The 15,221-nt window shown below is 36.5% G+C and overlaps 1 protein-coding gene across 5 annotated transcripts in view; it reads right to left on the bottom strand.

Annotated features, from left to right (window-relative positions):
• Window positions 1-15,221, bottom strand: part of LOC138318978 (pleckstrin homology domain-containing family H member 1-like) — a 177,249-nt gene that overhangs the window by 118,657 nt on the left and 43,371 nt on the right. The window contains exon 1 of one of the 5 annotated variants that reach the window (XM_069261839.1): window positions 11,943-12,364. The exons of the other annotated variants lie outside the window; for them this stretch is intronic. Within the exon in view, the coding sequence (XP_069117940.1) occupies window positions 11,943-11,978 (36 nt within the window). The 5' untranslated portion in view covers window positions 11,979-12,364. Of the gene's footprint in view, window positions 1-11,942; window positions 12,365-15,221 lie in introns of those variants that run through there. 5 annotated transcript variants of the gene reach the window in all.

Genomic DNA, 15,221 nt, shown 5'->3' with positions numbered 1-15,221 from the left:
CAGAGCCAAATGTCGGAGTACACACAGAGCCAAATGTCGGAGTACACACAGAGCCAAATGTCGGAGTACACACAGAGCCAAATGTTGGAGTACACACCGAGCCAAATGTCGGAGTACACACAGAGCAAATGTCGAAGTACACACAAAGCCAAATGTCGGAGTACACACAGAGCCAAATGTCGGAGTACACACAGAGCCAAATGTCGGAGTACACACAGAGCCAAATGTTGGAGTACACACAGAGCCAAATGTCGGAGTACACACAGAGCCAAATGTCGGAGTACACACAGAGCCAAATGTCGGAGTACACACAGAGCAAATGTCGGAGTACACACAGAGCCAAATGTCGGAGTACACACAGAGCCAAATGTCGGAGTACACACAGAGCCAAATGTCGGAGTACACACAGAGCCAAATGTCGGAGTACACACAGAGCAAATGTTGGAGTACACACAGAGCCAAATGTCGGAGTACACACAAAGCCAAATGTCGGAGTACACACAGAGCCAAATGTCGGAGTACACACAGAGCCAAATGTCGGAGTACACACAGAGCCAAATGTCGGAGTACACACAGAGCCAAATGTCGGAGTACACACAGAGCAAATGTCGGAGTACACACAGAGCAAATGTCAGAGTACACACAGAGCCAAATGTCGGAGTACACACAGAGCAAATGTCGGAGTACACACAGAGCAAATGTCGGAGTACACACAGAGCAAATGTCGGAGTACACACAGAGCCAAATGTCGGAGTACACACAGAGCCAAATGTCGGAGTACACACAGAGCCAAATGTCGGAGTACACACAGAGCCAAATGAACAGTCACATGCAGCACTCTGACTGTTAAATTGACAGCTAGTGAATCTTTCCTTATATATCTATGATGGGTAAAACAGATGAGAAGTACACTCCTCTGAAGTGCCTGGTTCTGACGTACTTTGTTCAGTAGTCTTGTACAAATCTAAAACTTAACCTGGTTTAATTGATTCTAGGTTTAGTTAATGGCTTTGCTATATCAGTTATTTTTTTTTTCATATTTTCGGCAGAATATTTAAAACAAACACAGAAAGAAATAAAACAAATGTTTCCAAAACAGGTTCCTCATCCTCCATGTATCTTCAAATACCACATTTGAGGAAGGTATCAGATGTTTGTATGATACAGCAGGGACCGTGAGAATCATCAATAACCTGTTACCAGTTGACAGACTGGATAGAGAGGGATACACTCAGTGCTATATGATTAATCTGTATATCCTTACCAACTCATCACAAAGTACATGATGAAATTCACCACTATTGACAATCACCTAGGAAACTCATTTTCAAGTACAGAATCTTGCTAATATTGTCAATCAGTACCAACAAGTAACAATGTACCAATATCATGATTCATAATTTGTACTTCACTGTAAGGACACGTAACCATAAAATCACCCAAAATGGCCCTGTATCAAACTGATGTTAATATTTTCTATAGAACATCCAAGTATTTAAGTGCAGTGCCGTGGTGTACTGAACAACCAGTTGTAAACTGCATCAAAACATTTGTAAGGCGAGCTCTGACATCATGCCTTCGTCCTGATTGATTCTCATGTCACTCAAATCTTCGCTTCGGATCCTAATTCTGTTGCCTTTGATGATATCCAGAATTTGATGTTACATATATCACAGTAATATATATGATTTCATATCATATCTCAGATAAGGTGCTTTCTCATCAAGAAACTATTTCACAGCTTCAGTTGGCTATCAATCACAACCATGTATGAGTGCCATCTTTTTCTGTGAAGAAAATATTTCATTTCATCATAAAGTAGATTTAATGCTTTACTTCTTAACTACTTTTGGTTTTAAATAAATATAACTTAAAAAAAGCCTGTTTTATCCTAATTCCTGTGTATTCTGTATGGCATTTCCTTCCTCAATTTATAGTAAAAATAAATGTATAATTCAGAAACCTAACTATATGGTCCAAATATGCTGTCACATCCGGTTTAGACTGTATCACTGTATCATTATTTAAAATCGGAACATTTCATTATTAGCCTTTCAGTTATTGGAAAACAATGAAGTTGATGGTAATTAATTAATAGATTAATTTGTGAACTGTGACAACTTTAAGATCTCTTACATTGCACTATGGAAACTTGCTGTTGGTTGATCTGCTAGTTACCGTGTTTTGCAATAGTACAGATTTTGTATACATCTTGGCTTAACTCACTATACCTGACTCAATGTAGTGCACATTTTGTTTACAACTTGGATACATTCATTGTATCTGACTCAGCTACAAATTGGTTCGCTGATATCTCAGAATATCTTTTGTTTCTATGCAAACAGTTGTGTATACCTGGTGACACCCAAGGTCATCCCTGTGTGTTATACTTTCTCATCACAAGTATATATTTTGGCAGACATCAGTTCCATACTTCACTGTCAGAACAGGATGTCAACCTGTTCCCATCAACACATTACTCTCTTCACAGTTGACTTGAGTTGCCTGCCAAAACCTCCACATTTACAACATGGAAATGTGTGCACTGGTGCCAATTCCATGTACAGTGACAACACGTTTACCTCGGTAAGCTATATAACAGTGATTACACTCATTGATATTAATTATCTCTACACTGTCTTCTCTACCATAAGGAATGTCTCACTATTATGTGTTAATTAACGGTTGGTCGTTAATGCCAGTGTGACAATAAGACATTTCCACAGGTACAGAGTGGGTACCAAATTAGCTGGATCATCACTGTTATAACTGGTAATTACACCGGTTTATTGAGAGTGGGCTGATATATATCAGTACTGTCTATATCACACCACATTTGCATTATAATGGTAAATCTTAGCTAAAATATCAGGATAATTTTACAGGACAAATTTTATCTGCAATACATTAGGATAGAATTATCAGTAACAGCAAAGTACCTTTTTCCTGTAATATTAGGGTAGATTTTAGCAGAAATATTGAGACCAAAGTGGCAAAGATGTCCCAGCATATTACCACAAGCCCTCTATCTCTACATTACAAGTTTAAATCCCATGTGGGGCTGTTGTCAGGTACTGACCATAGGATGGTGATCATCAGAGGTGGGGGACATCTCCTAATCACCTTAAATGACCCTGGCTGTTCAAAGGACATTACACCAACCAAACCAAACCCTATCAGAGACAGAGTTGGCATCCTGAGACATGCACCATAATTATGGTTTGTATTTTTGGTAAAAGTTAAACCAATACACACTCCGTAAACAGACACCTGTTGTGTTCTCTATATCAACATACAGAACATGCTCCTTATTATTCTCCAAAACAAATAACCCATCTTCCCTTCTTACACAGTAATACAAGGTCAGGTTCTGCTAAAACATTGATGTGCATTCCTTATGTACAGGTCAAAATCTGACATTGAAACATCTTTCCATCTCCTTTTCTTTAAAACGAAATACAAATGTTGCCTTACATGTACCAACACAATTTAACCGTAATTGAACTTTGTGAAGTATATGTGCAGTCCTTCTCCTACCCTGGTCAATTATTAGTACATATGAAAGATTAATTATAAGATACCGTCCCCGCCCCCTTTCAACTCTACTTCTAACTTTAAGGTGCCCTCTCCCTATAGATCAAGATGCTCTTCCCTTACAAAATAAGGTGCCCTCCTCTTACAGATTAAGACACCCTTCTTTCTCCTACAGATGAAGTCATCCTTCTCCCTACAGATTAAGACACCCTCCCTCCCCCTACAAAAAGACACCCTCCCTGTCCCTACAGATTAAGACACTCTCCCTCCCTCTACATATTAAGACACCATCCCTCCCACTACATATTAAGACACCCTCCCTCCCCCCACATATTAAGACCTCCTCCCTCCCCACAGATTAAGACACACTCCCTCTCCCTTCATATTAAGACACTCTCCCTCCCCCTACAGATTAAGACATCCTCCCACCCCTACAGATTAAGACACCCTCCCTTCCCCTACAAGTTAAGACACCCTCCCTTCCCCTACAGATTAAGACATCCTTCCCCCCTACAGATTAAGACACCCTCCCTCTCCTACATATTGAGACCCCTACCTCCCCCTACAGATTAAGACACCCTCCCACTCCCTACAAATTAAAACACCTTCCCTTCCCCTACAGATTAAGACACTCTTCCTACAGATTAAGTCACTCTCTTTTCCCAAAGATTAAGACACCCTCTCTTCAGATTAAGACACACTTCCTACAGATTAAGACACCCTTCCTACAGATAAAGACACCCTCCCTTCCCTACAGATTAAGACACCCTTCCTATAGATTAAGACACACTCCCTTCGTCACAGATTAAGACACCCTTCCTTCCCCTACAGATTAAGACATCCTTCCCCCCTACAGATTAAGACACCCTCCCTCTCCTACATATTGAGACCCCTACCTCCCCCTACAGATTAAGACACCCTTCCTATAGATTAAGACACACTCTCTTCGTCACAGATTAAGACACCCTTCCTTAAGATTAAGACACCCTTCCTACAGATTAAGACACCCTTCCTACAGATTAAGACCCCTCCCTTCCCCTACAGATTAAGACACCCTTCCTACAGATTAAGTCACTCTCCCTTCCCAAAGATTAAGACACCCTTCCTACAGATAAAGACACCCTTCCTACAGATTAAGACACCCTTCCTACAGATTAAGACACCCTTCCTACAGATTAAGACACCCTCCCTTCCCCACAGATTAAGACACCCTTCCTACAGATTAAGACACCCTCCCTTCCCCACAGATTAAGACACCCTTCCTTCCCCACAGATTAAGACACCCTTCCTACAGATTAAGACACCCTCCCTTCCCCACAGATTAAGACACCCTTCCTACAGATTAAGACACCCTTTCCCCACAGATTAAGACACCCTTCCTACAGATTAAGACACCCTCCCTTCCCCACAGATTAAGACACCCTTCCTACAGATTAAGACACCCTCCCTTCCCCACAGATAAAGACACCCTCCCTACAGATTAAGGTGGCTTCCAGTATCTTTAACTGCTAGTAAAGGTGTGATATTAAGGCGGGTTGTGACTAATTAAGATAAGTGGTAAGGGTGTAAGCTGTACAGTTACAGGGCTATAGAGAGGGCTGATCAGAGATCTACCACTGTTTAGTGTTTAATAGCTCTCCACTTACAACTTTTTGCAGCAGTTTGTGGTTAGACCCATATTATCGTCTAACAACATTATCCACATGTGCTATATATGAGAGGAATTTATTTAGATTGGTAGAAAAAAAGTGAAAACCGCAAGTTATTCCAATTAGAAACCAAGTGGGAAACGGTAGTTATAATATGATTTCTGTTCTGTATTTCAGTTAACTAACATATGTATCAGACGCATGGTGCATATTACGCTCAATCTTTTACACTTCCCCAATGCCTCCTCTTTGTAGACATTTACTCATCAAGAGCAGCACACTATGTAGTAACAGACACCTGTTAGTAGAGGAGAGCTGTGGAGATGTTTGACACCACCAGCTAATGAGAGGGATTAGCCCATCAGCTCCATGACACACTGACCCCTATGATGTAATATAAGGAGGTTCCTTCCAGATCCATGCCAAACGAACCAAGAGTTGGAATTCTTTCCTCAAATACCAGCAGCCAATATTCCACAAACCATTTGGCAAGGAAGCAATGTCTGTACCCATTGAATAGTGCTACAAAATCCTCCACTGGGTGGTATTTATACTGGAAAAGTTCTGTGAACCAATAATTTCTATGTGAACTTCCGTGTTTGTTTCCATGATATTCAAATGCTTGTATAATATGTCATTCAAACAATAGTGACATTTGTTTAACTGCATAAGGATTAAAAAAGTTAGTGTTGAAATAGTAAACACATGTACAGCAAACCTCTTTAGCTGTCAGTGTGAAAATCCAAGGCCAATAGGCCTGAACACAGTCACCTGAGTTTGTAACATGTAACGATGAGGGATGACTGTCAGCGACCAGGAAGCTGAGAAGGCAGAGTGTCAAGCTAGTGTTCAGAGGTCCTGGGTTCAAACCTTGGTCTGTTGCATTTTTGCTCTCTTCTTACATTCATAGTGATCTAAGTTTTTGTGGTGACACAGTCAATTGGTTAAAAGTACAAAGGGCAATAATTCTACTAATGAGATTTTTCAATTGGGCCTATTTCTAAATGCATCTCGATATAAGTCAATGTTACCGGAAAATGTTTTTGTGCTATCCACGTGAAACAATGAACAAAATGAACAAAACTGCACTATACAATTACACATCTGTCTTATACTGTACTATACAATTACACACCTGTATTATACTGTACTATACAATCACACACCTGTATTATACTGTACTATACAATTACACACCTGTATTATACTGTACTATACAATTACACACCTGTATTATACTGTACTATACAATTACACACCTGTATTATACTGTACTATACAATTACACACCTGTATTATACTGTACTATACAATTACACACCTGTATTAAACTGTACTATACAATTACACACCTGTATTATACTGTACTATACAATTACACACCTGTATTATACTGTACTATACAATTACACACCTGTATTATACTGTACTATACAATTACACACCTGTATTATACTGTACTATACAATCACACACCTGTATTATACTGTACTATACAATTACACACCTGTATTATACTGTACTATACAATTACACACCTGTATTATACTGTACTATACAATTACACACCTGTATTAACTGTACTATACAATCACACACCTGTATTATACTGTACTATACAATCACACACCTGTATTATACTGTACTATACAATCACACACCTGTATTAACTGTACTATACAATACACACCTGTATATACTGTACTATACAATCACACACCTGTATTAACTGTACTATACAATTACACACCTGTATTATACTGTACTATACAATCACACACCTGTATTATACTGTACTATACAATTACACACCTGTATTATACTGTACTATACAATACACACCTGTCTTATACTGTACTATACAATCACACACCTGTATTATACTGTACTATACAATTACACACCTGTATTATACTGTACTATACAATTACACACTTTGTATTATACTGTACTATACAATTACACACCTGTATTATACTGTACTATACAATCACACACCTGTATTATACTGTACTATACAATCACACACCTGTATTATACTGTACTATACAATCACACACCTGTATTATACTGTACTATACAATCACACACCTGTATTATACTGTACTATACAATCACACACCTGTATTATACTGTACTATACAATTACACACCTGTATTAAACTGTACTATACAATCACACACCTGTATTAAACTGTACTATACAATTACACACACCTGTATTATACTGTACTATACAATTACACACCTGTATTATACTGTACTATACAATTACACACCTGTATTATACTGTACTATACAATCACACACCTGTATTATACTGTACTATACAATCACACACCTGTATTATACTGTACTATACAATTACACACCTGTATTATACTGTACTATACATCACACTGTATTATACACCTGTATTATACTGTATAACAATACACACCTGTATTATACTGTACTATACAATTACACACACTGTATTATACTGTACTATATCAATTACACACCTGTCTTATACTGTACTATACAATCACACACCTGTATTATACTGTACTATACAATCACACACCTGTATTATACTGTACTATACAATCACACACCTGTATTATACTGTACTATACAATCACACACCTGTATTATACTGTACTATACAATTACACACCTGTATTATACTGTACTATACAATCACACACCTGTATTATACTGTACTATACAATCACACACCTGTATATACTGTACTATACAATTACACACCTGTATTATACTGTACTATACAATTACACACACCTGTATTATACTGTACTATACAATTACACACCTGTATTATACTGTACTATACAATTACACACCTGTATTATACTGTACTATACAATTACACACCTGTATTATACTGTACTATACAATTACACACCTGTATTATACTGTACTATACAATCACACACCTGTATTATACTGTACTATACAATTACACACCTGTATTATACTGTACTATACAATCACACACCTGTATTATACTGTACTATACAATCACACACCTGTATTATACTGTACTATACAATTACACACCTGTATTATACTGTACTATACAATTACACACCTGTATTAAACTGTACTATACAATTACACACCTGTATTATACTGTACTATACAATTACACACCTGTATTATACTGTACTATACAATTACACACCTGTATTATACTGTACTATACAATTACACACCTGTATTATACTGTACTATACAATCACACACCTGTATATACTATACAATACACACCTGTATTATACTGTACTATACAATCACACACCTGTATTATACTGTACTATACAATCACACACCTGTATTATACTGTACTATACAATCACACACCTGTATTAACTGTACTATACAATTACACACCTGTATTATACTGTACTATACAATCACACACCTGTATTATACTGTACTATACAATCACACACCTGTATTATACTGTACTATACAATCACACACCTGTATTATACTGTACTATACAATCACACACCTGTATTATACTGTACTATACAATTACACACCTGTATTATACTGTACTATACAATCACACACCTGTATTATACTGTACTATACAATCACACACCTGTATTATACTGTACTATACAATTACACACCTGTCTTATACTGTACTATACAATTACACACCTGTATTATACTGTACTATACAATTACACACCTGTATTATACTGTACTATACAATTACACACACCTGTATTATACTGTACTATACAATTACACACCTGTATTATACTGTACTATACAATTACACACCTGTATTATACTGTACTATACAATTACACATCTGTATTATACTGTACTATACAATTACACACCTGTATTATACTGTACTATACAATTACACACCTGTATTATACTGTACTATACAATTACACACCTGTATTATACTGTACTATACAATTACACACCTGTATTATACTGTATACTATACAATTACACACCTGTATTATACTGTACTATACAATTACACACCTGTATTATACTGTACTATACAATTACACACCTGTATTATACTGTACTATACAATTACACACCTGTATTATACTGTACTATACAATTACACACCTGTATTATACTGTACTATACAATTACACACCTGTATTATACTGTACTATACAATCACACACCTGTATTATACTGTACTATACAATCACACACCTGTATTATACTGTACTATACAATTACACACCTGTATTATACTGTACTATACAATCACACACCTGTATTATACTGTACTATACAATTACACACCTGTATTATACTGTACTATACAATTACACACCTGTATTATACTGTACTATACAATCACACACCTGTATTATACTGTACTATACAATCACACACCTGTATTATACTGTACTATACAATTACACACCTGTATTATACTGTACTATACAATTACACACCTGTATTGTACTATACATTACACACTGTACTATACAATACAATACACACCTGTATTATACTGTACTATACAATTACACACCTGTATTATACTGTACTATACAATTACACACCTGTATTATACTGTACTATACAATTACACACCTGTATTAACTGTACTATACAATCCCGTACTGACTATACAATTACACACCTGTATTATACTGTACTATACAATCACACACCTGTATTATACTGTACTATACAATTACACACCTGTATTATACTGTACTATACAATTACACACCTGTATTATACTGTACTATACAATTACACACCTGTATTATACTGTACTATACAATTACACACCTGTATTATACTGTACTATACAATTACACACCTTTATTATACTGTACTACTATACAATCACACACCTGTATTATACTGTACTATATACAATTACACACTATTATACTGTACTATACAATCACACACCTGTATTATACTGTACTATACAATTACACACCTGTATTAAACTGTACTATACAATTACACACCTGTATTATACTGTACTATACAATTACACACCTGTATTATACTGTACTATACAATCACACACCTGTATTATACTGTACTATACAATTACACACCTGTATCATACTGTACTAAACATTACACACCTGTATTATTCTGAATCACACATTGCACAACTGTCTTATAATGTATCACACATTAAACACCTGTATTATACAGCACCACACATTACACACCTATATTATATTGTACAACACATTACACACCTGTCTTATACTGTACCACACATAACACACCTGTATTATACTGTACCACACATAACACACCTGTATTATACTGTACCACACATTACACACCTGTATTATACTGTATCACACATTACACACCTGTATTATACAGAACCACACATTACACACCTATATTATATTGTACCACACATTACACACCTGTATTATACTGTATCACACATTACACACCTGTATTATACAGAACCACACATTACACACCTGTATTATACTGTATCACACATTACACACCTGTCTTATACTGTACCACACATAACACACCTGTATTATACTGTACCACACATAACACACTTGTAATATACTATGCCACACATTACCCACCTGTGTTATACTGTATCACACATTACACACCTGTATTATACTGCACTACATATTACACACCTGTATTATACTGTACCAAACATTACACACCTGTATTATACTGTACTACACATTACACACCTGCATTATACTGTACCACACATTACACACCTGTATTATACAGTACCACACATTTCACACCTGTTTTATACTGTTCTACACATTACCCACCTGTATTATACTGTACTACACATTACACACCTGTATTATACTGTACCACACATTACACACCTGTATTATGCTTTACCACACATAACACACCTGTAATATACTGTGCCACACATTACACACCTGTCTTATACTGTACCACACATAACACACCTGTAATATACTGTGCCACACATTACCCACCTGTTTTATACTGTACCACACATAACACACCTGTATTGTACTGTACTACAAATTACACACCTGTATTATACTGTACTACACATTAAACACCTGTATTATACTGTACTACACATAACACACCTGTAATATACTGTGCCACACATTACCCACCTGTGTTATACTGTACCACACATAACACATCTGTATTATACTGTACTACACATTACACATCTGTATTTTACAGTACTACACATTACACACCTGTATTACCTCACATCTCACACCCATATTATACTGTACCACACATTACACACCTGTATTACCTCACATCTCACACCTGTATTATACTGTACCACACATTACACACCTGTATTATACAGTACTACACATTACACACCTGTATTATGCTGTTCTACACATTACACACCTGTATTATACTGTACTACACATTACACACCTGTATTATACTGTCCTACACTTTACACACCTGTATTACCACACATCTCACACCTGTATTATATTGCACTACACATTACAAACCTGTCTTATACTGTACCACACATAACACACCTGTATTATACAACCAAAGTCACATGCACCTGATTGGTACACACACACTACATCAACTGAACCATGAACTGCACACATGATGTTTTATCATACAACTATCTTGACAGTACTTAACCTGTGAGCTACAGTACATCACAAACCAATAACAGAAACCATTTCTGATTTACATCAACAAAGAAAGTTAACTATTGTTACCCCAGAAACAAAGAAGGTCATCTTATTTACATACCCATAAATAAAGATGTCTTCGAAAGTTTCCTGCCATTACGAGTGCAGCCTCATGGGTATAGTAAGTAAAACCATTAATACCCAACGAAAGTCACATTGATGGAGCAATACTTGTTAGAGCTATTCCTTCCTGTGCACACTGAGTACGACTGGCAATGCCCCGGACCCAAGTCATATATATATATATATATATATATGAAGCACCTACCCAGTACGGCACCACAGCCGCCAGGTAGGGGCAGTGGCAAACATAGACCCCCAAATCACACACACAAAAACCCAGCTAGTGTAATGACTGACGAGATGGGCAGCAGAACCACCTAGCAATTCTATATAAATAACGGAGTAAAAAACTCTCCAACAGGTATGTGTATTATGGTGAGGCCTCCTGATTGGCCAGCAGCCAGACCACAAAATTAACACACAAACTCCTTAGCATTCTCACAACACGGATACCAGGGGAATTGTCACAGCACAATTACAGACCTAAAATACCATCACCTCCATCCCATCTGATACAGTGATCCCACTAAGGTTAAGGAGCTATACAAACCCAGTATATTGACAGATGCTGCTGCCGAGGAAGACGGGATTCTATAGTCACAGAGCATCGTACAGATCATCTGGCCGATAGATAAGTCTTAATTATTAATTTTACTTGATGATTGACATCAGGTTGATTAGGGATGTCAATGTACCCGTGTATGTATCAGTAACATAAAGTTGGCATCAAATGAGTAGTAGAATATAGAAATTTAGATGTCTGTGTGTGTTATGGATTCAGGGTGTCAAGACTGTATATTACAGACATATCACTGACTGGTCCATCACAACATTACATAGTACATACAGAGTGTTTCTAAAACCTTTCATCTTCTGTGTGGAACGGAAGGTTTAGATCAAAAACAAGTCCTACAATATTGGTAAGGAACACCAGCTAGTATAGATTGGTAGCTAAAACAGGTAAGGAAATGGCAGGAAAGGATGATATCATAGATTAAATCTATCTCCATCCCTCAATCAGTTACATTAGGTTCAACATTACATACAGAGTATAATGTGTAATTAAAGTATTGATGCTCTTTGATAACCATTGCCTCAAGTGGTTTCTTTGGTTGTTCAGGGTGATAAGAGCTTTTTTCCGTGTGCAATTTATTTTCTCAAATTTTGTGATCATGGTGAATTCATGAATTTTTATCTCCGCAAATTGATATTTTCCACAATTCTTATACAATTACTAAATTCAAATGTATTTCCAAACAATTTTAAATCAGCGAAATTGAATCTCAGCGAAAATGTTTTGAAATGGAAATCAAGAAATTAAGTAGCTGCGAGAGTTGGTTAACAGTAGTTTATTTTGTTAAGAATCAATGTTTTAGAATGAGTACATCGTCATCCTACAACAGATCTTCGAGGTTCCACTGGTGGTGGTAATTCCAATAGAATTCTTTGACCTTATTGCTCCTACATCACTCTCCTGCTGGCACCATACAACACATACACCTAAATCATTGTAAAATAGATTTTTTTCTTAGATGTATATACATTCAACAAAAAAATGATAAGTTTTACTTGAGTTTGCTGCCTCTTGGGATGAAATATCGCTTTGTTTGTCTGTCACAGCTCCGTCGCCAAAAGATACCAAGCGTTGTTACCCAAAATAATGATTCCCCTCCCCCCCAAACTCTCAGTATTTCATCAATTTTATCTCAAGACCTGAACAGACAAGAATCCATTAAATGGGTTACCTGATGTTAAAATAAACTAGTTTTGGTAACAAAAAGTTCACCTTGGCCTGTATTTCCACCTGAATACTTCAATACTTATGGTGGTAGTTTTTAACATAAGAAATTGATAAATCTGCTGTGGACAAGTAAATTAAATTAAACAGACATTGGACTAACAAATGATATGGATTGCAGAGTGGAAGCAGTGTAAGTACCTCTGGCATGGATTTATATATATACAAAATCATACCCCATTTTGAATCTTCGTAATTTTGCGAAAACCTCATATCTAAACACTCCACCCCATATAAAATCTAAACAGAGTCAGTTTGATTTATTTGGTTCTGTGTGATTAGTTTAATGTTCTATTAAGCCAGAGTACCTAAAGAAAACCACGGACCAGCAGGGAGTACCTGGTGACTACCCCACATAGGATTCTAACCCGCAACCTAGAGGTGGATGGGGCATGATTGGAAAGGACATACAAGCATGGATATCACTATGCTGTTCGCCTTTTCATGACAGAGAGGGCATAAAAAGTCAAATCGTTATATGTAGATGAAAGATTACAACATATTGCACTATTTACTTGGTTTTGTATAGTATCAATTAATTGTCTACATTGAAACAATTACATAATGGCGATGTTATATAAGCAAGATCAGACACAAAGGAAGCTATAGAAATTAGGAATGTTTACATAATTTCAGAAATTAATCATAACAAGGCCATTCCTAATTCACTGTTGTATCATTTATTGAGGCGACGGGTAACTTGTTTGAGCAGAATTTATAGCCATTATAACACAAACATCAGATGCTACTTATACAAATACCAAACCCAGTCTCTAGTTAGGCTATCCATGTCCAGTTAATAAGAAGCTCTGAATTATACGATATACCTTCAAACAGTATGAGGGACACCAAAGACTCATACCCCACCCACAATCTAATCTAACAGCAAATATCATTGGACGATATTTTTCAGCATTATTCTCCACCATAAACAATATTATCTTACAAAGTGGGTCTTTCTCATCCTGCCAGCTGGTTTGTGTTATTAATAAGAAATTACCAACATTTCTCAGCAAATCATTCGATTAGATGTGTTTTTCCTCCATAATTAATTGATCACATATGCAACCAGGGACTAATAAAATCTCTCGATGTTTAAATTTCCAGAAATGATATGACTGTTACTCCTACATAACATGTGCCTTTACTTCCTCCCAGACACCTCACCAATTGTTAATTTGAATCTAATTCATAATACTATTCCATTGAGCCTTCAACTTTTATAAGCTCTCACAAAACCAATGGAAAAATGAAGCCAAAATACAAAGCAATGGAACCCAGGATTCTGGAATGACAACCAATTACTCTACTACATGAGCCAAAGACACAGGACAACTGACAGTTCTACCAATGGAGCCAAATTCACATGATAACCATTCAATGATGTGCAATGTGTAGAAGGTTGAAGAAAGCCAAAATACACATAGAAAATTAACCAGTAACCAGTAGTCATTACCTGGCAAATGCCCACATGTGATT

This window comes from Argopecten irradians, chromosome 3 (assembly GCF_041381155.1).
Source record: "Argopecten irradians isolate NY chromosome 3, Ai_NY, whole genome shotgun sequence".
Taxonomy (NCBI): Eukaryota; Metazoa; Mollusca; class Bivalvia; order Pectinida; family Pectinidae; genus Argopecten; species Argopecten irradians.
Note: the sequence above shows the minus strand (reverse complement) of the source record. Positions and strands in the feature narration are given on the sequence as shown.